Source organism: Ranitomeya imitator, chromosome 6 (assembly GCF_032444005.1).
Source record: "Ranitomeya imitator isolate aRanImi1 chromosome 6, aRanImi1.pri, whole genome shotgun sequence".
Taxonomy (NCBI): Eukaryota; Metazoa; Chordata; class Amphibia; order Anura; family Dendrobatidae; genus Ranitomeya; species Ranitomeya imitator.
The window spans coordinates 38,959,665-38,984,366 of record NC_091287.1 but is presented as its reverse complement, the minus strand read 5'-3'; the positions used below and the strand labels follow the sequence as shown (position 1 = coordinate 38,984,366).

The following is a 24,702-nucleotide window of genomic DNA, read 5'->3' as shown; positions in this document are numbered from 1 at the left end:
GGACACAGTGCGGAGTACAGAGGAGCAGTAACAGGTTGGAGGTGAGTACTGATTATTTTCTTGCACCATCAAGGGCCCATTAACAATCTGTTACAAAGTAGTGGACAACTTTAAAATCAGAGACTGTACTATATTTATTAGTTACCATTGATTTATTGGACCGTATGAAAAGAAGTGCGCTCATACTGAGCTTTTACTGTTTCTGAAAAGTTAAGTGAAGAGAGCCACATCAGTGTGTCCGAAGCTTGCAAGGCCCAAAACTTTAGAAAACTCTGGAGTTTTTCTTAGGACATTTTTTGGATGGTTTTGTTTTCCGTTTTTTTTTTCACTCCATTGAATATTGAATAAAACGCTCTAGAGAACGTCCAGGCATATTTTGAGCTCTTTCATTGACTTGTATTGTAAAGTACAGCGTGTCTTTCGAGTGGAATATGTCAGAAGAACGGTAATGACTATAGCCAAAATGTCACTTATCTGGTGCATTACGGTACCTTGACTCCAGGTGACCAAAAGAGACATTAAGGCTCTGAATAAATAGAATTTCATAGGAAAATTGTGGGTGAAGTCATAAACTGTCGTACTTAGTGCAGAGGATGCGGAGAGAGGATCCTTGCATCATTGCTCCTTCCCGCAGTCTCGGCACTTGGCCGAACACAGGATCAGTTTTGACCATGGTGTTCCTCTACAACTTGATACAATGCCGTTTTTTAGAATTATGTAACACCACATGAAGACGGAATTATGAATATTTCAAAAATGTAATTTTGTGAAACTTGAATGTTTGCAGGTGGCTGGTCCTTGCCATCGCTATGTGTCGCTTCTACATTGAAAAAGGAACACACAAGGGGCTGTACAAGACTATTCAGAAGACACTTAAATTTTTCCAGACATTTGCTTTACTTGAGGTAAATTGCTTGCTTTTGCTTGATGTGTTGAATGTAGATGTCCACACGGGGTAGAATTGCTGCGGATTTTGCTTTCAAATTTGTAAAGGTAAAATCCACAGGGGATAACAGCACCTCCACTCTTCCGTCAAGGCTTTCTACAAGATATTCAAGGTATTTGTGGGAATTCCGGCCCATTCACAATCGGTGTACTATTTTATACCATAAGTATTGGATGGGTATGTGATCGGGATTTTGTGTAGTCACTTGATTTTTCCTCATCAAATCCTCACAACCGTGCCTTTACGGGCCTGGAAGCATATGGTTGTGTGAAAGGTCATTTTATGATGTAGTGTTATTATTACCATTCACTACAAATAAGGGGCCAAACCCTGGAAACCACGTACTACGCATTTCCCAGGGGTTCATCACACGCAGATTCATTCATCAAACGGCCAGATAGGGAAACGTTGTTCATCACTTCAGAGAACGAATTTCCGCTGATCTATTGTTCAGTGGTGGGCTGCGAGCACTGGACATTGTGCACCTTAAGTGATAGGGGCAGACTGGAAACGTCATCAACTGACTCGTGAGATCCTATGACATTACCTTTTTAAAGTCAGGCAGTGAGCACTTCAGTATGACACGTGGGACTACCAGGGTTTATCTATGGAGATTGCGTGGACCTGTGCTTGATGTTATGCAACTGCATCCATTGTCTGTCTCTGACACCTGAACTTAATAATCAGATTTTGTGTCCGCATTCAATGTATGGAAAAAAGTATCTGGCCTCACTGCTTAATCATTAAATTCAGGCTTCTCATTCAGTCCCATTGCATCCAGTGTATAACATCCGTCACCATGTCACCATTGCTCCCCAGTGTATACATCCGGCCCCTCACTCCCCGGTGCCTAAACATCTGCCCTCTCGCCCCCCATGTGTATAACACTCAGCACCTCACCCCCGGTGTGTAACATCCAACCCCTCACTCCCCAGTGTATACCATTAAAATCCCTCACTGCCGGTGTATAACATCCGGCCCTTCGCTCCCCAGTGTATACATCCAGCCCCTCACTCCCCGGTGTATAACATCCAATTCCTAGTGCCATGGAAAAAATGGCGCTATAATAATAAATAATAATAATAATAATAATTCAAAGAAAAAAAGAGAAAGCACAGGCCATACAAAATGGGGATCACCTGAACAACAATGATAAATACAAAAACACAGCAGTGTTTTTGTATTTATCATTGTTGTTCAGGTGATCCCCATTTTGTATGGCCTGTGCTTTCTCTTTTTTTCTTTGTATATTCATATTCTCAGGTCTGGGTTGGATCCCTTGCTGGATATTCTGTGGTGCCCCCACATCTTAGTAAATAATAATAATTCCTCACCGCCAGTGTATAACATCCGACTCCTCACTCCCCAGTGTATACATCCAGCCCCTCACTCCCCGGTGTATAACATCCAATTCCTCACCGCCAGTGTATAACATCCGACTCCTCACTCCCCGGTGTATAACATTCAATCCCTCACCGCCGGTGTATAACATCCGACTCCTCACTCCCCGGTGTATAACATCCGACTCCTCACTCCCCAGTGTATAACATCCAATTCCTCACCGCCAGTGTATAACATCCGACTCCTCACTCCCCGGTGTATAACATTCAATCCCTCACCGCCGGTGTATAACATCCGACTCCTCACTCCCCGGTGTATAACATCCGACTCCTCACTCCCCAGTGTATAACATCCAATTCCTCACCGCCAGTGTATAACATCCGACTCCTCACTCCCCGGTGTATAACATCCAATCCCTCACCGCCGGTGTATAACATCCGGCTCCTCGCTCCCCAGTGTATAACATCCGACTCCTCACTCCCCGGTGTATAACATCCGACTCCTCACTCCCCGGTGTATAACATCCGACTCCTCACTCCCCAGTGTATAACATCCAATTCCTCACCGCCAGTGTATAACATCCGACTCCTCACTCCCCGGTGTATAACATCCAATCCCTCACCGCCGGTGTATAACATCCGGCTCCTCGCTCCCCAGTGTATAACATCCGACTCCTCACTCCCCAGTGTATAACATCCAATTCCTCACCGCCAGTGTATAACATCCGACTCCTCACTCCCCGGTGTATAACATCCAATCCCTCACCGCCGGTGTATAACATCCGGCTCCTCGCTCCCCAGTGTATAACATCCGACTCCTCACTCCCCGGTGTATAACATCCGACTCCTCACTCCCCAGTGTATAACATCCAATTCCTCACCGCCAGTGTATAACATCCGACTCCTCACTCCCCGGTGTATAACATCCAATCCCTCACCGCCGGTGTATAACATCCGGCTCCTCGCTCCCCAGTGTATAGCATTAAAATCCCTCACCACCGATGTATAACATTTGACTCCTCACTACTCGGTATATACATCTGGCCCCTCGCTCCCCGATGTATAACATCCAATCGCTCACAGCCGGTGTATACATCCGGCCCCTCACTCCCCCGGTGTATAACATTAAAATCGCTCACTGCTGGTGTATAACATCTGACCCCTCACTCCCCAATGTATAACATCCAATGCCTTACCGCCGGTGTATAACATCTGACCCCTCGCTCCCTGGTGTATAACATCCAGACCCTTGTTCCCTGGTGTATAACATTCAATCCCTCACCACTGGTGTTTAACATCCGGCCCATCGCTCCCCGGTGTATAACATCCAATCCCTCACCACCGGTGTATAACATACAGACCCTTGTTCCCTGGTGTATAACATTCAATCCCTCACCATCGGTGTTTAACATCCGGCCCATCGCTCCCCGGTGTATAACATACAATTCCTTGCTGACGGTGTGCTCCACTGGGAGCTTCATGGCCAAGCAGCTGCTTGCAGCCTTATATTACCAAGCACAATGCCAAGTGCTGGATGGAGTGGTGTACGACAGCCACTATTGGACTCTGGAGTGGTCGAAACGAGTCCTGTGTAGTGACGGATCTACTGTATCTATCAGGAATCTGATGGACGAGTCTGTGTTTGGCGAATACCAGGGGAATGTTACCTGCCTGACTGTATTGTACAGTTTGGTGGAGGAGCGATAATGCTATCGGATTGTTTTTCTAGGGTTGACCTCGGCCCCTTTGTTCCAGAGAAGAGAAGTCTTAATGCTTCATCAAACAAGACATTTTAGACAACTGTAGCTTCCAACTTTGTGAGAACAGTTTGGGGAAAGCCCTTTGCTGTTCCCCATGACCACAAAGTCCATAAAGTCATGGTTGAGGGAGTTCCGTGGGGAAGAACATGACCAGTCGTGCAGACCGGACCTCAACCTTATCCAACACTTTTGGGATGAATTAGAATGGAAATAGTGGAAAGGTGCATGGGTGAACGCAGCCGGCAAATTCATCACAATTTACACTACTAAAGTGACCGTCCAATCCCTGACTGGAATCTGTTTCTTGACTTGGTGTATGGCACCACATTGGGCACATCTTACTCCCGCTTACTGTTCAGGGCCAGAGTGTATTGATGTATGAGTATTTTTATTAAATGATGACTATTATCGGATTTGATTTATTTCATTATTCTCTATTTCAGTTGGTTCACTGCGCACTTGGTGAGTATACTCTTTTCTAATAAGGAACGTGTTCCAAAAAATAGACTTAGGAGATTCCGACACATTAGACCGGGATCACACGTCTGTATTTTCTCTCACCCAAGAAAATGGGTCCGATTATGCCAATCGCACTCTACACTCTGATCAAACTCTCAGATTAATCAGCGCGTGATAGACTTCTATCGGATGAGGAGAAGATGGAGAAAAAAAGTCTCCATCTTCTCCATTGTTTAAGTGCGCAGAGTGCAGTCTGATTTATCCCACGGACTCGTTGACTTGCATGACCAAGTGCGATCCGAATATCAGATCCAACTCGGACATGCTGAGATTTTATCGTCGGACAGACTGTCCGAGGAAAAAAAATCAGACATGTGCACGGCCCCATAGAATAATATTGATCCGATGTGTTGTCGAATCGCACTCGGATCGAAAATATGGTTGTCTGCACGTGACTTACGATAGATGTCAGCAGAACCTTTGTTCAACCCACTCTTATCTCATTATATGGGTGGGGATGACATGCATGTGCATTTCAAGGTGAAGAGAGGCAGGAGCCGAAATGTCTGGTAGAGACAGAACAAAAGGATAGAGCATACTGAAATCCAACATGCCCAATCATTGTTTTACCGAAAATCCGCCATTGGAAGATGGCAGTGATCACTTGTGAACACCATATACCCCAGCTGATTATTTTTAGGTGCGTACATATAATCCCTTAAAACTTTACCTTTATTAATATAAGATATAAAACCCAAAACCCAATAAAAGGAGAATGATATCAAAGTATGTCACAAAAAAACACTCTATCCTATCTCTGGTCCTAGATACACCTACTGCTCATGCCTGCCTTGCTGTGGAGGTTGGCACCCTAAGGAACGATTTTTTAGCGCCCCCACTCAACGCCGGCTCTCCCTCTCTCCCCTGCAATGTCCCTCTCCATGCAGGTGGGAAAACAATATAGAAAAAAGAGCAGTGGTGAAAAAATAGACAGCTAAATTAATGGAAAAGCCATCATAAGGACCTATATAGGTACCTCCAGATAATTATACAAACTATACAGCACAACGCACTAATTGCACAGATATCCCCTATAGTATCCAAAAATATTGCACTTCAACCGTAGTTGTAATGGTCCTATATCCACCAATAATTACACCAAACACCACACAGTAGCAATAGAAAACCCCCTTTCTTGATAAATAGTTAGGGTAACTTAGCGTGTGCCGGTGTCTTCCCGACGCGTTTCCCCGTTTGCACGGTTCCTCAGGAGGAAGCGATATCCATGATGCCGGATGCTAGATGATTGTAAGGCCTTAAAGGGGGTTTTCTATTGCTACTGTGTGGTGTTTGGTGTAATTATTGGTGGATATAGGACCATTACAACTACGGTTTGTCGGGATCACACTCAGTCGGAGCAGCCTTTGGAAGTGGAGAATCACCAGAAATAATACACAAGACACGTCTTGTATAGTGTATCACTGGGAAGTCTCTGAAGCACGCCTGCCTTCAAGGTGCTACCCCTTCTTTATATAGTTGTTTCAGTAGGTTTAGTGGTTATACAAGTTTTGCATGTTTAAACAAAGAGACAAAACAGGAAAGAAAGAAAAGAAAAGAAAACAGTTTCGTGGGCGGCAGTTTCACAACAAACAGTACAAAGGCAATTCCACAGACAAGAAAAACAGGATTTCATACTATAGCTAAAATGTCCTTGAATGGACAGGTCAATATTTATCACAAATTCTTTTTTTTTATTTTTGTTCATTGAGGTAATCATTTTTGTTCTGCTCTTCACAATCCCCCCTTTGACATATTCCATTCAAAACCTTGTCGATCATTTTAGTCATTCTTTTTGTGATATTACAAAAAAAAAAACTTTATATTCTCGCATCCATTACACAAAATTTATTTGTGCATACCGAGATACCCTTGAGTACAACCTTGAATAATACATATATAATTACAATAACCATAACTGTATGTATTAGGCTTTGCATAATCCCGGTAACCCACCCACCGATCCCTCTGAACCAATTGGCCGGGTTAAGAAAAGAAAAGGTATCTGACCACCAGCTATCCTTATTCTGGTCATTGTCTTTGTCATACTGATCCCTGAGTCGTTGTACGTCTTTTAATTTAAATCTCATACTCATAGTACTATTCGGGTCTATATAATGACAGCAGGTGGGTCCGATGATTTGACACATACCCCCTTGTGAGGCAGTTAGGTAATCCAATACCAGGGTATGTTGGTTAGTGACTATTATAAGCTGATTCTGTACAGCTATACTAGTATTTAATATGTCCAATATATCCCAAATCTGATCATCTAGATAATCCGTGGCTCTAACTAATTTATCCCACATTTGTGTTAACATAGGATAAATAAAAATGGTACTAGCAATTTTGTTGGGAATTCCCATTTGTACTATATGCGGCCTCCCCGTGGGACGTGGTGAGTTATCTGCAGCTCTTTTATACAGTGTGTGCTTGGGCACGGCTTGCATATTCACTTGTTTATTTGAAATTATGAAAGTAGCCGGGGTTAGGCGTCCTAATGTACAAGTACCCTTTATACCTACGGGAAGCCATTTATATGCTCCTTCTCCGCATATCCAAAATGTACCCTCAGGCAGATCCCACAAAGCTGAGTGCTGCAATACCAATCTGTGAGCCAAATCCACAAAACTAGATACATTCTGAAGCATACACCAAGAGGGTTTTTGTCCCAAGGGGCTACAGTACCCGGCTGCGGGATTCCCACATACATGCATTCCGTTGACATACTCATTGGATTCATTACAAACCAGGTTCCCCGGCTTACTTGTACAACTGTTTGCATCACCTTGGGGGAACAACTCAGAATGTTCCCATTTTCTATTATGTATGTATCTTTCCAATACTGTAGGTTTGAAAGCATCAGAGGAAGGGGTGGTTGTACTGAAACTGAGCTGTAGATTTTCAGTGGGGACCTGTCCTAAATCAGTTAATCCAGTCTTATTCCTAGGTACCCATTTTCCTCCCTTGAATGCTAAATATTGTAAGTTGTCTATTTTTCCTGTAAGATTGCCCTGCCACCAAGGAAATTCTACCCATCCCACAATTGGTATGGCGATTGTAGTATTCCATAGTCTAGTATTGCCAGGTTGGTTGTTGGCCAGGTTGTCTGAACAATTAGGCCAAGCGAATATTTCTTCAGCTGACACGGGAACTGCTAGAAAAGGTATACTTGTGGCTGATACTGGTGAATGGGTACAGATCCAACAATCTGCCAGGGGTTGCGTATTATTTAACAAGTCATGCACTAATTTTCTATGATGTTGTACGAATCTATTGTTCAAAGGGGCTAGAGAATTCAGTCTTTCCCATGCCTCCGTTGAGGTTAACATTATTAACATCAATATCATGAGTCTTATACTGCTTTTTTGCAATGGCTTGCATGTATCCATGATGCCTTTCCTTCAAGCTTGACTGCTGTTGGAGTTGTTAACAGGACTTGGAAAGGTCCGTCAAATCTCGGTTCCAGAGTCTTTCTGGTGTGTCTTTTCACGTAGACTTGATCACCAGGTTCCAACTTGTGGCCTCCTTCGAGATTTTCTGGATCTGGAAGGGAAGCAAAAACTTGTGAATGCACTTTAGTTAAACGTTTTTGTAATTCTTGTACATAAGCAGTTAAAGTCTCAGTATTCAACATCAGTTGTTGTGGAAAATAACAACCCAAATTTGCTGCTCTACCAAAAAGAATCTCATGTGGTGACAGCTTAGCCTTCCCCCTTGGGGTGTTTCGGATGGAATACAGGGCAAGTGGTAGACACTTGGTCCAAGGCTTTCCTGTTTCTGCCATGGCCTTCTGGATTTTTAATTTTATTGTCCCATTTAATCTTTCCACTTTACCTGAACTCTGTGGATGATATGGAGTGTGAAACTGGTTTTCTACTCCCAACATTTTCATAACATTCTGGAATATTTCCCCAGTAAAATGGGCACCTCTATCTGACTCGATCACCTCAGGCATGCCGTAACGGGGTATCAGTTCATGTGCTATTTTAATGGCAGTAGTTTTTGCTGAGGCTTTACGAACTGGATAAGCCTCTGGCCACCCTGAGAACATGTCCACACACACAAGCACATATTCGTATCCATTGTACCTAGGAAGTTGGATGTAGTCGATCTGGAGTCTTTGAAAGGGATACAGTGGTCTTACATGATGCTTGGTTGGGGTTTTAATGGCCTGACCTGGATTGTGTGCCAGGCATATAGCGCATGCAGCACACATGTTCCGAGCAAAATTACCAAAGCCTGGAGCCAACCACCTTTCTTTTACCTTGAGCGTCATACCATTTGCCGACACATGCGTGGGTAGGTGGAGGTCACTTGCCACTGCGGGGTACCAGGCTCTGGGTAAACACAACAAAGTTCCTTTTTTCCATAATCCTTGCTGATCTTCTGCCCCTTTTTTCTGCCACTGCCCTCGTTCTTCGTCGTCTACCTGTTTCTGAGCTTCCTTCAATCTTTCCTCATCATCTTCAGAGCTATCTAGTGTGTGGGCATGATGTAAGGGTTTACGTGCTGCCTGTTTTGCTGCCTTATCGGCTTTATCGTTACCCCTGGCTTCCTCGGTGTCGAGTCTCACATGTGCAGCTACCTTTATCACCGCTATTTCTTTAGTTTCTTGTGCTGCCTCCAGAATCTGTCTAATGAGGGAGGCATGTTTAACAGGTTGGCCTGAAGCAGTCATATAACCTCTGGCTCTCCATATTACGCCAAAATCGAAAATAATGCCATGTGCATATCTAGAATCAGTGTATATGTTTGCTGTCTGATCTTTGGCTATTTTTAGAGCTTCAACTAATGCCGTAAGTTCTGCTTCTTGTGCAGACTGATTAGCAGGGAGAGGTTCTGCTTTCAGCACTTCATGCTGAGTTACTACCGCATAACCTGTATGAAATTGTCCATTCATATCTGCATATCTACTGCCATCTATGAAAAGTTCAAATGTAGCATTACAGAGTGGCTTGTCACGTACATTACATAAGCCCTGAGTCTCTTGCTCCATTAATTGTACACAATCATGCATTGACTTTGATGGGTCAAAGGAGTTGGAGAGTGCAGTTTCCTCAGGTATGGTACCCCCCTCAGACTCTAAAGGGAGCAAAGACGCGAGATTAAGAGTCTGAATCCTGGCAAAGGAAATGTTGGGCGGCAGTAGTAGGGAACATTGGAGACGGAGGTGTCTGGCCATTGGAATATGTTTAGGTTGGACCTGGTTAAGAATGCCATGTACATCATGAGTGGTCTGAACTAGAAGTGGGTGATCAAGAACAATCTCAGAAGCTTTATCTAATAACAGTGAAATTGCGGCTACTACTCTTACACAAGAAGGTGCGGCTCTAGCTACAGGGTCCAGATGAGCTGATATGTATGCCACAGGTCTCTGTTTGTTTCCATGTTTTTGTGTGAGCACCCCTGTAGCATGTGAGGATATCTCAGCTGCCATCAATTGAAAAGGTTTAGTGTAGTCTGGGAGTCCCAAAGCCGGAGCTGATACCAGTGCTGTTTTCAAAGAGGAAAATGACTGTTTAGCCTCTTCACTGAGTGAATATGGTGTGTTGGCAATACAGTCATATAAAGGCTGCATGAGTTGACTTGCATGTATGATCCACTGTCTACAGTGTGAAACAATACCTAGGAAAGCACGCAGCTGTTTGTGATTCCTGGGTTCAAGCATGTTACGTATGGCTTCCGTACGTTGAGGTGTGAGGTGTCTGATGCCCTGTGATATGCAGTGACCTAAAAACACGACTGTTTGTTGACAAGCCTGGAGTTTCTGTCTATTTACAGCCTTCTTGCGCTAGGAAAATTAAGAAATTAACAGTTGAGGTAACTGCCGTCTGCTCATCAGGGCAACAAATAAGTAAGTCATCTACATACTGTAGAATGACTACTCCTGGTTCTGGGATGAAATTTTTTAGCACGGTCTGCATTGCTTCAGAGTACAAAGTTGGTGAGTGTACCATACCTTGTGGCAATCTTGTCCATGCTAATTATTTACCCTTGAATGTAAAGGCAAACAAATGCCAACAGTTCTTATGTAGTGGCACAGAAAAAAATGCGTTTGATAAGTCAATTACCGTAAAATATGCAGCAGTGCTGGGAATTTGAGGCAGTAAGGTATGAGGATTCGGTACCACAGGGGTGACCGGTGCCAAAACCTTATTGATTTCCCGTAAGTCGTGCACCATGCGATATTTCACCATAGTTTCTTTGGAGGACACTTTCTTTTTAACAGGATATAAGGGTGTATTGGCGGGTGACCTGATTTCTACCAAAACACCTTGTAACACATAATCCTGAATTTGTTGAGAAATCGCCTGTTCTTGCTGGGCGCTGATGGGGTATTGCCTAAGCTGAGGTAATATGGTTCCCGGGGCAGTTTCTAACAGTATAGGAGCTACTGATAAAAATCCTACATCAGTGTCTCCTTTTGCCCATAGGCTGTCAGGAACCCGAGACAAGTCAATTTTTGCTTGTTGAGTGTAAATTTCGGGAAAATCCTCCATTGCCTGTATTCTAACATATGGTTCCAGAGTTTCTGCATCTTCAGGGATGGTCAGCATAACTGTGCCATCTTCTCTAAAATGGATGTTTGCATGCATTTTACTTAAGACATCAGTACCCAACAAGCAGGTAGGTGCACCTTTAGCAAATACAAATTTGGATACAAAAGTTTTAGGGCCAAAGCTCACATTTAAAGGTTTTGTAAAGGGCAACGCCTGAATTTTACCATCATACCTTTCTGCATATGTAACCTTTGAGGATATATTGTCAGGATATGGTAAAAAGTCCTGATTTAAAATGGAGGATGTTGCTCCCGTATCTATCAGAAAAGGTACATTTTTACCCTCAACTTCAACTTGTATTATTGGTCTTCTAGAAGGAAGAGAGACCTGCATAACTTTCAGTCATTCTGAGCTGTCTGTTTGATCAGGCACTGGGTTATTTATCCTATTTTTGGGTACAAAGGTTCCTGAATCTATATCTGCTTTTCTCTTCCTACATTCCCTTTGGAAATGTCCTGGCTTCTTACAGTAATGACAAGTAAACTTTTGATTAGCAGAGCCAGTATTAGCCTGTGCAATTCTTACTGGCTTAGAATTTTCTCTTAAGTCCATTTCTATCCCTACAGCTTTCTGTCTAGCCAGGTGTGGGTCTTCCAAGGTTCTCCAATCAGGGGTTGTGGCCTTAAGCTTTTCCTTCACTTTTGGAGACAATCCATCTATAAAGGTTTTTGTAACTAACCTCATCATTCCTGGAGCGGTTAGATCCATGCCTTCATCTCTGAAATTATTTTCTACACTTAGATAATATTCGTCTACTGATTGTCCAGATTTCTGAGCCACCACTCCCGTTGTTCCTCTCTGCCTCTGTCTCTCCCTCATGAAAACCATTAAGTGATCTACAAATTGTGTACCTGATTCTATCGTTTGTAAGGCACCATCTCCTGCTTGGGGCCTATGTACCTGTAGATTCGCTAATAGCTCCTGGAAGAGTCCAGGAGTCATTTTCATTCTACATAATTCTTCTCCATCTGCCCAAACTCCAGCGTGAGTCTGCATAATTTGCTGTATATATTGTGCAAATCTAACTGGACACTGGGTGGGATCTGGTGCGTTGTGCAAGAGAGACATGCCTTCAGCGGGGGACCAAGGGAAATATTGTCGAGTTTGGTGATATCTAGTTCCCATTACTCCGTCAGCACCAGGTTCCCTAAAGGGTCTTGGTACTACCCTAACAGGGGCAAGTACAGCGCCATGTCTAGGTGTACCACAGGCTAGGCAATCATTTCTCCAGTCTGGATTTTGTTGTCCACAGTGCGGACATACCCATCCTCCTGGTCCGGCTAAACTTTGAGGTGGTGTTTGGAGAAAAGATGGGGCATGTGGGTTAAGGTATGGGGGTGGGGTATTTTTAGATTCCACATTTTGTTTTTCTCCACAGCCTGTGGGTCTAATACACCACTTTTTACTCTGTTGATTATATGTCCATCCCTCATTTTCTGCTACCCTAGAGACATCAATCAATGCTTGGATCTGATCTATCCATTTCTTGTCTCTGATTATGCCTTTTTTCCTTTCCTGAATTCCTTCCCATAGTTTTCTACTAAAAGCTTCTGCCCTAGTAACTCCAAACTTACTAAAAATCTTTTTCAGCCCCTTAGTGGCATCTTCACCACTTCTCTCCTTTATGATAGTATAGATATCTAATTCTTCTGGTTCCGACTTTGTTTGGTTATTCCCCATTTTCTTATCCTGAGCTTTCTTGCCCTAGGTGGCGTTTGGGTATGAGAATACCTCGTTACCTTCTTCCTAAGGAGCTAGGATGTCTTTTTCTTGCCCTAGGTGGCGTTTGGGTATGAGAATACCTCGTTACCTTCTTCCTAAGGAGCTAGGATGTTTAAACTGTGTTGATGTAAGAAAATCCTGATTCCTACACCTATAGCAAACAACACAAATGCAACCAGACAGAAAAAGAAAAAGAACATACAACGTATCTTGTCCCAGGCTAATTTATCTGTCCTGGGCTTATACTATCACATACAACGTATTCTTGTCCCAGGCTAATTTATCTGTCCTGGGCTCATACTATCATACACTTATCCGTCACCAGGTTTTTGTCAAAGACAGGATCAGAGATTGAACATAGGCGCGGAGGTCTCCCCGAAAGGACGCAACCACGTTGCCCAGTGGGACAGTCACTTCTTCTGTTTCAACCCCCTGGGCGGCTTATAGGGCTATTCCCAACTTCCACACACCTTCTATTCACATTCACTCTCATTCAATGCCGTACTCCGTGAGGTGATCAATTCCTAAATAGTTCAAGAACCCGAGCTATAGGTATCCTCCTCTACTAGAACTACCCGCTAAAGAACACGACACAGAAAATCTTACGGACAGTGCAGGGCAGATATAAGAGATCTAACAGTGTCTCTTACCTGGCCAGGTTTTTGTTCATCTGCCGTCCATTATCCCAGATTCTCTTTTCGTTCGTATTCTGCCGGTGTTCTTGAAGGAATACACAGACCTCGGGTCCCTGTTCAGGCGCCAGGAAATGTCGGGATCACACTCAGTCGGAGCAGCCTTTGGAAGTGGAGAATCACCAGAAATAATACACAAGACACGTCTTGTATAGTGTATCACTGGGAAGTCTCTGAAGCACGCCTGCCTTCAAGGTGCTACCCCTTCTTTATATAGTTGTTTCAGTAGGTTTAGTGGTTATACAAGTTTTGCATGTTTAAACAAAGAGACAAAACAGGAAAGAAAGAAAAGAAAAGAAAACAGTTTCGTGGGCGGCAGTTTCACAACAAACAGTACAAAGGCAATTCCACAGACAAGAAAAACAGGATTTCATACTATAGCTAAAATGTCCTTGAATGGACAGGTCAATATTTATCACAAATTCTTTTTTTTTATTTTTGTTCATTGAGGTAATCATTTTTGTTCTGCTCTTCACAGGTTGAAGTGCAATATTTTTGGATACTATAGGGGATATCTGTGCAATTAGTGCGTTGTGCTGTATAGTTTGTGTAATTATCTGGAGGTACCTATATAGGTCCTTATGATGGCTTTTCCATTATTTTAGCTGTCTATTTTTTCACCACTGCTCTTTTTTCTATATTGTTTTCCCACCTGCATGGAGAGGGACATTGCAGGGGAGAGAGGGAGAGCCGGCGTTGAGTGGGGGCGCCAAAAAATCGTTCCTTAGGGTGCCAACCTCCACAGCAAGGCAGGCATGAGCAGTAGGTGTATCTAGGACCAGAGATAGGATAGAGTGTTTTTTTTGTGACATACTTTGATATCATTCTCCTTTTATTGGGTTTTGGGTTTTATATCTTATATTAATAAAGGTAAAGTTTTAAGGGATTATATGTACGCACACTATAGTTTTTGATTCCTACCTATTTGGTTTTGAGTATTATTTCTAGGTGCATGAATTTTTGAAGGCGTCGTCTAGTCATAAGTCAATATTAGTGGGGTCTGACACCTGTTATTCCCACCAATCAGCTGTCATCAGATCCGTTGGCGGACGGATGTAAACAGGGATTTGAGCGGAACAACACAACTCTAATGTGCAGCCGCTACTGCCTGTGCTGGAGATGAGCGCTTAGGGCTCATTTCCACTTGTGATAGACAAATCGGTCCGTAATCTGGACCGAAAAAAGGGATGAAAAGTATGCGTTTGTCATGCGTTTGTGATGCGAGTTCAATGCAATTTTGTAATCGCACCATCCGTTTTACATCCGTATGCAATCCGTTTTTTTTCTCTGCAACTATTTTTATACAGTCATTTACAGGACTATTTACAGTGTTCTATGACACAGAATGGTAAGGTTTCCGTAAAAAACGGATGGAATACGGATGTTCCGTTTGCCATGCGTTTTTTTTATCGCACCCATTGACTTGCATTGGCGAGTCTCATCTGAGACTCGCAGCAAATCGCAGCATGCTGCGATTTTTTTCTCAGTCCGATTTCGGCTGAGAAAAAAATCGCAAATGAAAAGACACCTATTGAATAACATTGGTCCGAGTGCAATCCGATTTTTTATCGGATTGCACTCGTCCGTTTTACTCGCAAGTGGAAATGAGCCCTTAGTCTCTTGTAACTGCAGCAGTCACTACACATTGTATGGAGCTGTGCTGTTCAGCTCCTCCATTCAGTGTTTACATTCGGACCCCGTCACAGCTCATAACAGCTGATCGATGGGGTCCGACACCTGATATTGATGGCCTATTTTGAGCCTACGTCATTAATAACATAAGGGTGGACAAACCCTTAAAATTATTAAAGGGATTTTCCCATATTTATAGATGGATATTATTGGACAGTACTTGTAATTTTGCAATATATTGCATATTAAGATATCAACTCTTTTTTTTCCATCTGTTTACAGCTCGTTGCCTAGGAAACCGACCACCACTGCTGTCTAGGTTGTAAGCAGTTTACTGAAGCTAGCCAGGTCTAGGAGGTAACAACACACTTCAGTGATCCCCAAAAGCTTCATAACAGTAATTACAATTCCATTAGAAAAGATCTTGTAAGCACTGCACAAGTTCCGCTATCTAGCGGCGGTGGTCGGTCTCCACGGCAATGAGCTGTAAACAAAAGAAAAGTGTTAGTATCTTACGAAAGGAGAAAATTTTTAACAAGCAGTAAATTGCAAAATTGCTTCTATTTAAAAGACGTGTGGGACAATATCTATGAATAGCCCTTTAATGGAGAGATTTAGGCTAGTGGTTATACTACGTGAGCCTCTGTGACATTTTCTATCTATGAATGGGGGAGTTTTCCTATTATGGAACTACCCTAGAATATTTCTTTAACACGATTTCATACCTTTTGTCCTTTTTTTTTTTTTTTTAAAGGAATAGTGCGTACTTCGGTGCTAGTAACTGGGGTCCAAGTCAGTTCCAGAATCTTCATGGTCTGGTTAATTACCAACAGCATTAAACAGGTGGGTGTGAAATCTCATACTTAGGCTGCGTTCACACATTGCTGTCACCTTGCATCTTTTTTTTTTTTTTTTTCAATATAAACCTGTAGCATTTTTCTTTTTTTTTTTTTTTTTACACAATTTTGAAAAAATGCAGCAAAAAAAAAAATCATTTTTGAATTGTGGTGCATGTAGCGTCTGCCAAATTTATTTATTATTTTACACTCATCCCTCTAAAAACAAGCCCTCATACAGCTCCGTCGATAGAAAAATAAAAGAGATTATTGTGGATTTCAGAATATGGAGAAATATTTTTATTTTCTTGTTTTTAGTGTTTATTGTTTTTGTTTTTTTCTGAAAACTATTTTTTTTGGACAAAAGTTGGTAATGTTAAAAAAAACTATATAAATTTGATATTACTTGACTCGTACTGATCCGTAGAATAAAGTAACCACATCGCTTATCTTGCACAATGGAAAAAGAAAAAGAAAAAAGTTGCAGAATTTTTTTTTTTAAATTCCTCTAAAAAACAATTAAAAAAAGTTTTTCAACACATATGTACCATTACGTAAGGCTACATCGACTTATAAATTAATGTGGCAGGGTCACTTTAAGAAGGCAGTCAGACGGACGGGTAACATGACCAACGGTCGCATTGCACTTCACGGACTGGCCGGCGGCTCTCCTGACCCCCCCCCAAAATAGGTCCATATATAAACCAACCAAGATATGGTATAAAACAGGGGTGTCAAACTGCATTCCTCGAGGGCTGCAAACAAGTCATGTTTTCAGGATTTCCTTGTACTGCACAGGTGATAATTTAATCACCAACTCATTATTTGTGTAGGTGATTAAATTATCACCTGTGCAGTACAAGGAAATCCTGAAAACATGACCTGTTTGCAGCCCTCGAGGAATGCAGTTTGACACCTCTGGTATAAAATTAGAAAAAAGTGTCCAAATGTAACATCCAGCACAAGCCGCAGTGATATATTTGGCGTCTGTTCAGGCTGTCTAGTCTAAAACTACATTGTCTACATAGCAGACAGGATCGGAATTAGTAAATGTATCTTAGTATTCATATGCATATATCGCGACTCGTCAAGTTTTTCACATAATTTTCCCATGTAACTAACCCAGAGGGGCTTTTTTTGTGGATCAAGGAAAGACTTAAAGGGAAGTTTTCACTTAAAAAAAAAAATTCAAACAGACTACCTCCTCTAATATATGCTGTTCCACTGATTCTGGAACAGTCTTTCTTTTTCTTCTGTGCGCCTTCATTCCAAAGGTACCCCTGCAGGTAATAATGGTGCAAATTTTCCGTCAAATTAACTGGGCGTGTACCCTGTGGGTGTTGCCTTATTTTGATTGGCCAGTGTCAGGGGAGAAAAAGCAAACGCCCACAGAGAAGTTCCATGTTACACGCCCAGTTAGTGGAAGAGAATATTTGAAAATTGACATCTTTAGGGTAAGTTCACACTGGAGGCGTTTTTGCTGCGTATTTTTATGCTAATTTTCAGCTGCTTTTTACAGTACCAGCAAAGCCTATGAGATTTCAGAAATCTCATGCACACTCATTGGTTTTTTGTTTGATCAGTATTTTGTGCTTTGCTGCGTTTTTTTGGACATAGGGCATGTCACTTCTTTCAGCATTTTTGCTGCGTTTTTTCACCCATTGACTTGAATGGGTGTTGAAAAAAACGCAGCAAAAACGCCGGTATCATTGATTGCTGCGTTTTTGCTGCTGAAAATCCAAGGACATTAGTCTGGACAAAGAGAAAAAAAAACGCACCAAATACGCAACAAAATCGCACCAAAACCTGCGTTTTTGACGCAGTTTCTTTCCTGCCAAGATGATCAGGTTTTGCTGCAGAAAAAAAAAGCTGCAAAAACGCCCTGTGTGAACTTACCCTTATTACTCATAACTTTGGAATGGAGGGGCACAGAAGGAAAAGAAAAACTGTTCTAGAATCAGTGGAGCAGCAGCAATTGGAGGGGGATATGCCATTTCTTACAAGTACTGATGGTGATCCAAACAAAAATTTTTTTTTTTTACAGATTCTGTAAACATTAAAATATAAGATAGTTATGTATCGATGTAACCGTACTGCATCTTACATGCATATCGCCAAGTCATTATTTTTACCACACTGTAAAACCAAACCCTCCCATTCCCTTCATGTTTTTTTGCAACCTCTTCATTAGTGATGAGCGAATATACCCGTTGCTCGAGATTTCTCGAGCACGCTCGGGTGTCCTCCGAGTATTTTTTAGTGCTCGGAGTTTTAGTTTTCATCGCCGCAGCTGAATGATTTACATCTGTTAGCCAGCATAAGTACATGTGGGGATTCCCTAGCAACCAGGCAACCCCCACATGTAGTTATGCTGGCTAACAGATGTAAATCATTCAGCTGCGGCAAGAAAAACTAAATCTCCGAGCACTAAAAATACTCGGAGGACCCCCGAGCGTGAGTAGCGAGTATATTCGCTCATCACTACTCTTAATCTGTGTTTTTTTCTTTCTTTTTTTTTTCACCACTTCACCTTACTTTAATCTGTTTCCCTTTTTTTTTTTTATAAAGAACATTATATTGTACAATAAATGGTTTTATTCGAAACTTCTACTCATTAAAAAGAAAAAAAAAAGCCCTCATAAATCCCCCGGCTATGTAAAAATTAAAAAAAAAATAGTTATGGCTCTTGAAAGAATAGAAAGTAAAAAAAAAACGGAAGTGAAAAAATGAGAAAAATAATTGTCAGGCTATGAAGGGGTTCATTTATCCTTACATTGACATAAATCGAAGATACAATGTGCTCCAATTTCTGATCTGTAATTTTCAGCTCTTTGGCCTGAACATGAAATGTTTCAATGTTGCCTTGTCTGATTCATGGTTTCTAAATGAACACGTCCATAATCGATCCTTGGGTTGCGTTGGCACCGGAGGCTGGCATTGGGCTCAGGTTACTTTTTCTTTTTTTTTTTTAGAAGCTCGTGGTTCTTAGAGCTTCTCCTGAGGGAATGTAGATATGTGCCGACGAGGCTGCTGGAGATGAAGCTCCTGGGCTCGCTTCCAGGCGTCTCGGACTAACCTACTTTTAAATTATATAAATGCATGTAAAATATTATCTATTGACTTTTTCTCTTCATGAGAAGGCAATTTTTCATTTTTCTGTTCCATAAGAGCCATAACTTGTTTTTATTTTTCTGTCCACATCACCAAATATGGGCTTGTTTTTTTTTTTTTTTGCAGGACAAGTTGTAGTTCTGAATGATGCCATTCATTTTACCGTATGATGTAAAAAAAAAAAAAAATAAGCAGTGAAATTTTTTTTGGGGGGGCATTAGTTTTTACGCCATTCATTTTGCGATACAAATAACCTGACAATGTAATTCTTCAGGTCAGAGATTGCAAATTTGTATATTTTTGCTTTATGTAGTTTATTATAAATAAATATATCATTTTATAGTATCATCGGACTTTTGCAGATGAAGAATTAGCGCACATGTTTAGTTAAGAAATAATAATAATAATTTCTTAAATTTTTATGGTGTTTTTTTTTTTTTACTGTACACTTTTTATATTAGTCCCCATAGGGGACTTAAGTCTGGAATTGTTTAATTGCTTGTACTATGCACTGCAATATTATAGGATTGAGGTTATATACAGCAACAAAAATCACAGGGGCCAGTGGGAGCTCGAATAGATGCTCTGACAGGATCACGTGCCTTAAGTGCTATTGTCAGAAAGATTGACAGCATAATTTGGGGTGTTAAACAACAGCAACAAAAATTAGCTCTGATTGCTGCACCCATCTTGAGCTCCTGAGCCCACTTCAGAAAACGCACATTATATTTGTGACGTACATATGTGTTACAAGTGGGGAGCCTGTGCCATCAGCAGCAGACGCTGGATGCATATGGTTATGGTTTCCAGTACAATCTGATACAAGAAAGATATATATCTTGGTACCGTGTTAGCCAGTGGATAGAAAAATATTTAGAATTGAGAGTCCTCAGTAGTTGATACCTTTTAATGTGGTGTACCTAATCATTTGTACTAAATATCCAACTGGGGGTCTGTATGTAGGGGAGACAGGGCAGAAACGGAGATTATGAGATTAAGAATGAACTCTCATCGCCACACAATAAGAGAAAAAAGAATGAACCTACCTGTGGCAATACATTTTTGTCTCCCGGATCATACCATTATGGACATGAAATTACTTGTATTAAAAGGTAACTTCAAATCGCAAAGAGACAGAAAGATTATGAGAATATAAACTGATGATGACCTTTGACAGTCTTAGTGCAGGAATGAATGTGTTGCATGGATTTATGTCTTTTTGCATCAACTAAGGAACGAAGGAGTTTGCCCCTAAGACCATATGGGGTCATCATAACAGAACCAGACCCCAATCAGAGGACAATAAAACATTCCTTATCTAAGAACTGGTCCAATATAACTGGTCCAACATTTATGGCCATAACTGTTTATCACTCATGGTAATTCGGCTTCATGTCACCTGTCTTATCCATGATTTTTTCAGGTTTTTTTTCTGTGATGTCTTGTGCATAAATATGTGATTCTCCAGAATTTGTTTTAGTCTATGCCTGATGGACAGACCTGTGTAGTCTCGAAAGCTTGCAATTTGTTACCATCTTTTCAGTTAGGCATTAAAAGGTATCAACCACTGAGGACTCTCAACAGTACAATCTGTACGCTGATGGCACTCAGATCTACCTCTCTGGCCCAGACATCACCTCTCCCGGAATGTCTATCAGCCATATCCTCCTCCTCTCGCTTCCTCAAGCTCAATGTGGACAAATCTGAACTCATTATCTTTCCTCCATCTTACATATCTTCCTTATCTGATCTATCTATGTCAATAAATGACATCAGACTTTTCCCTGTACTGGAAATCCACTGCCTCGGAGAAACCATTGACTCTGACCTGTTCTTCAAACTGCATCCAAGCTATCGCCGCCTCCTGTCTCCTCCAGCTCAAAAATATTTCCCGCATCCATCCTTTCCTCAACCCTCACGTTCCCAAAATGCTTGTGCATGCCCTCATCATCTCCCGCTTTGACTACTGCAACATCCTCCTCTGTGGCCTACCTTCTAACACTCTCACACCTCTCCAGTCCATCCTTAACTTTGCTGCCCGAATAATTCACCTCTCTCCTCTGTACTCCTCCGCTTCCCCCCTCTGCAAATCTCTTCACTGGCTCCCATTCCCTCAGCGTATCCAGTTCAAACTACTAACACTGACCTACAAAGCCATCCATAACCTTTCTCCTCCGTGCATCTCCAAACTAATCTCCCAAAATCTTCCCTCACGTAATCTCCGGTCCTCCCAAGACCTCCTTCTCTCCTCCACACTTATCCGCTCCTCATCCAATCGCCTCCAAGACTTCTCCCGAATATCCCCTATCCTCTGGAATTCTTTGCCCCAACACGTCCGACTATCAACTACATTCAGATCCTTCAGACGAAACCTGTAAACCCATCTCTTCAGGAAAGTTTACAACCTGCAATAACCAGGCGGCCAACTCAACACCACCGGAGCCAGGGCAGGGTCCTCTTCCCTCTGCATCAGTCTGTCATTGTTAGTTTGTCTACTATAAGTGATGTTTGTATTTTGATGTAACCCCTTCTCAGGAACAGCACCATGGAATCAATGTTGCTAAATGAATAAATAATATTATACATTTAACCCATTAGATGCAGATGCGAATAGTAACTTTAGCATCTAAACAGTTTGACAGACAGATGGGGCTCCCTGATTTAGCCTAATACTACTCGTCCCCGTCATCACACCTATAAGGCATTATTTTCCAGCTTCTAGTAACATATTGGGGGGGGGAAATAAAAATTAATAAAGTTTAAAGAAAAAGAAGAAAAGACGCAATCCCAACAATTATTAATATTTTATTTCATTTAAATAAAAATAGTAAAATAAAAAAATATATGGTACAGCCTCTTTCTGGAGTAAAATTTCTTGCAAGGCAAACGCCACAGATAAGATTAGTAAATTCATTAAGTGGCGGGCGCATCTTATTCCTTCACGTCCCTTATTAAGGCTGGTGCACAAAACGCCCCTCCTACTGAATTGGGACTTGTTATTATACATGTTTTTTATATGTCACAGCGGAGGGCATTAAAAAAGGAAACAAATTGGTGACATTGCCGAGTTCTACAACCACTGCCTAAAAAAAATATTTAACGTTAATGGATAGGTTAAATGTACTTTACAGTAATGCCGATAAAAACTACAACTTATTTCGTAAATAACAACATACCACTTATGGAAAAATTAAAATAAAAACAGTCATAGCAACTGGAAATCGGCAATGAAAAAAAATTAAAAATGGCCCCAAATTTAAAGACCAGTTCCATAAAAAACTGGAAAAGAAAATGTTCCACCGTTATCACCAGGAATGGGCCAGGTGATAGCTTTGGAACGGAGGGGCACAGAAGAAACGAAAAAACTGTTCCAGAACCAGTGGAGTGCCGGCAATTGGAGGAAGCACTCATTTTAAATTAGGCAGTGAACGGTCTAATGAGGAGGGAAACCCAGCAACAATGTCTACTTAAAGGCTCTGTCTGCTTTTCAAATACTGTATTCCCCCATGTAAAATAAAAACCATCTACATTCACCTCTGATGTTGCACCGTTCCGTTATTATGCCAATAAGCTGCTGATAACGGGCCGCCCCATTTCCTTTGGATGAAACTGACATCCTGAAGAAGTCAGAGCTTCTTTCTCATTTCCTCCAGATGCCGGATAGCAGCTGCTGATTGGCTGCTGGGCTCACAAGGCAAGGTCATTGGTGACCTGGCGTCAACATTGCTGGAACAGCACTGGAGGTGACAACAGTGTGTTTATTTTTTTGCATGGCAAAATAGCCAAAAAAAACCTGTCCTCAAACAGCATGCGATGCTACAATATTAATATCTTATTGTACCATTAGATGGCAGCACTGTCACACAAATGCCAGATGCCAGATTAGGCTTTGGATCAGGTCTAAGCTCTGCCAAATCTATCCACTATCTATCTATCTATCTATCTATCTATCTATCTATCTATCTATCTATCTATCTATCTATCTATCTATCTATCGTATCTATCTATCATCTATCTATCTATCTATCTATATTATCTATCTATTATCTATCTATCCACTATCTATCTATCAATCAATCAATCAATCAATCAATCGATCTATTCAGGGTCAGACTGGGGTGGCTAAGGCCCACAGGGGGAATTGACTCTAGAGGCCCACCCTACAGTTATATGCAAATATCTGCAAGGCGTTATCCCTGTTATAGTGGAGCATCAACTGTAAAAGACAGGCAGCCCCAAGTTACAATAATGCCACATACAAGGAGAAATACTCCAATACAATAACCAGACCACATAGTAACTGAATAAAACTTCTTACAAGGGAGAAATACAGAAACACCATGACCAGACCACATATTACTACCATATAGTGACCGAATAATACCATATGCAGGGGAGAAATACTGCTACACTGTGACCATACTACGTATTACCACCACATAGTGACCGAATAATACTATATACAAGGGAGAAATACCACCACACCATGACCAGATCACATATTACCACCACATAGTGACCAAATATTACAATAATGATCATGAATAAAAACCACAATACTAACAACACTGTTATTACTACCAGTGACATTATACACATGAGATCTGCATTGTTATGAAAGGTAATTCAGTACCACAATGGACATAGAGGTCAGCGCACATACAGTGACCTGGCAATAACCCAAAAAACAAGAACGAGCTCTGAGACGTGGGAACTCTGTTGACCGCAATCCCTAATCCTCTCCAACCACACTAAAGGCAGCCGTGGATTGCGCCTAACGCTCCCTATGCAACTCGGCACGGCCTGAGAAACTAGCTAGCCTGAAGATAGAAAATAAGCCTACCTTGCCTCAGAGAAATACCCCAAAGGAAAAGGCAGCCCCCACATATAATGACTGTGAGTTAAGATGAAAAGACAAACGTAGAGATGAAATAGATTTAGCAAAGTGAGGCCCAACTTTCTGAACAGAGCGAGGATAGGAAAGGTAACTTTGCGGTCAACACAAAACCCTACAAAAACCACGCAAAGGGGGCAAAAAGACCCTCCGTACCGAACTAACGGCACGGAGGTACACCCTCTGCGTCCCAGAGCTTCCAGCAAGCAAGTAAAAACAAATAGACAAGCTGGACAGAAAAAAACAGCAAACAAAATAGCAAAGTGGAACTTAGCTATGCAGAGCAGCAGGCCACAGGAACGATCCAGGAGGAAACAGGTCCAATACTAGAACATTGGCTGGAGGCCAGGATCAAAGCACTAGGTGGAGTTAAATAGAGCAGCACCTAACGACTTCACCACATCACCTGAGGAAGGAAACTCAGAAGCCGCAGTACCACTTTCCTCCACCAACAGAAGCTCACAGAGAGAATCAGCCGAAGTACCACTTGTGACCACAGGAGGGAGCTCTGCCACAGAATTCACAACAGTACCCCCCCCTTGAGGAGGGGTCACCGAACCCTCACCAAAGCTCCCAGGACGACCAGGATGAGCCATATGAAAGGCACGAACAAGATCGGGAGCATGGACATCAGAGGCAAAGACCCAGGAATTATCTTCCTGAGCATAACCCTTCCACTTAACCAGATAC

General features: G+C 41.9%; 1 protein-coding gene across 1 annotated transcript in view; it reads left to right on the top strand.

Moving 5' to 3' along the window:
• HACD1 (3-hydroxyacyl-CoA dehydratase 1) overlaps positions 1-24,702 on the top strand; it is an 85,254-nt gene that overhangs the window by 38,913 nt on the left and 21,639 nt on the right. Inside the window, exons 2-4 of the mRNA XM_069729511.1 lie at positions 788-905; positions 4,490-4,508; positions 15,926-16,014. Coding sequence (XP_069585612.1) covers positions 788-905; positions 4,490-4,508; positions 15,926-16,014 — 226 coding nt within the window. The remainder of the gene's footprint in view (positions 1-787; positions 906-4,489; positions 4,509-15,925; positions 16,015-24,702) is intronic.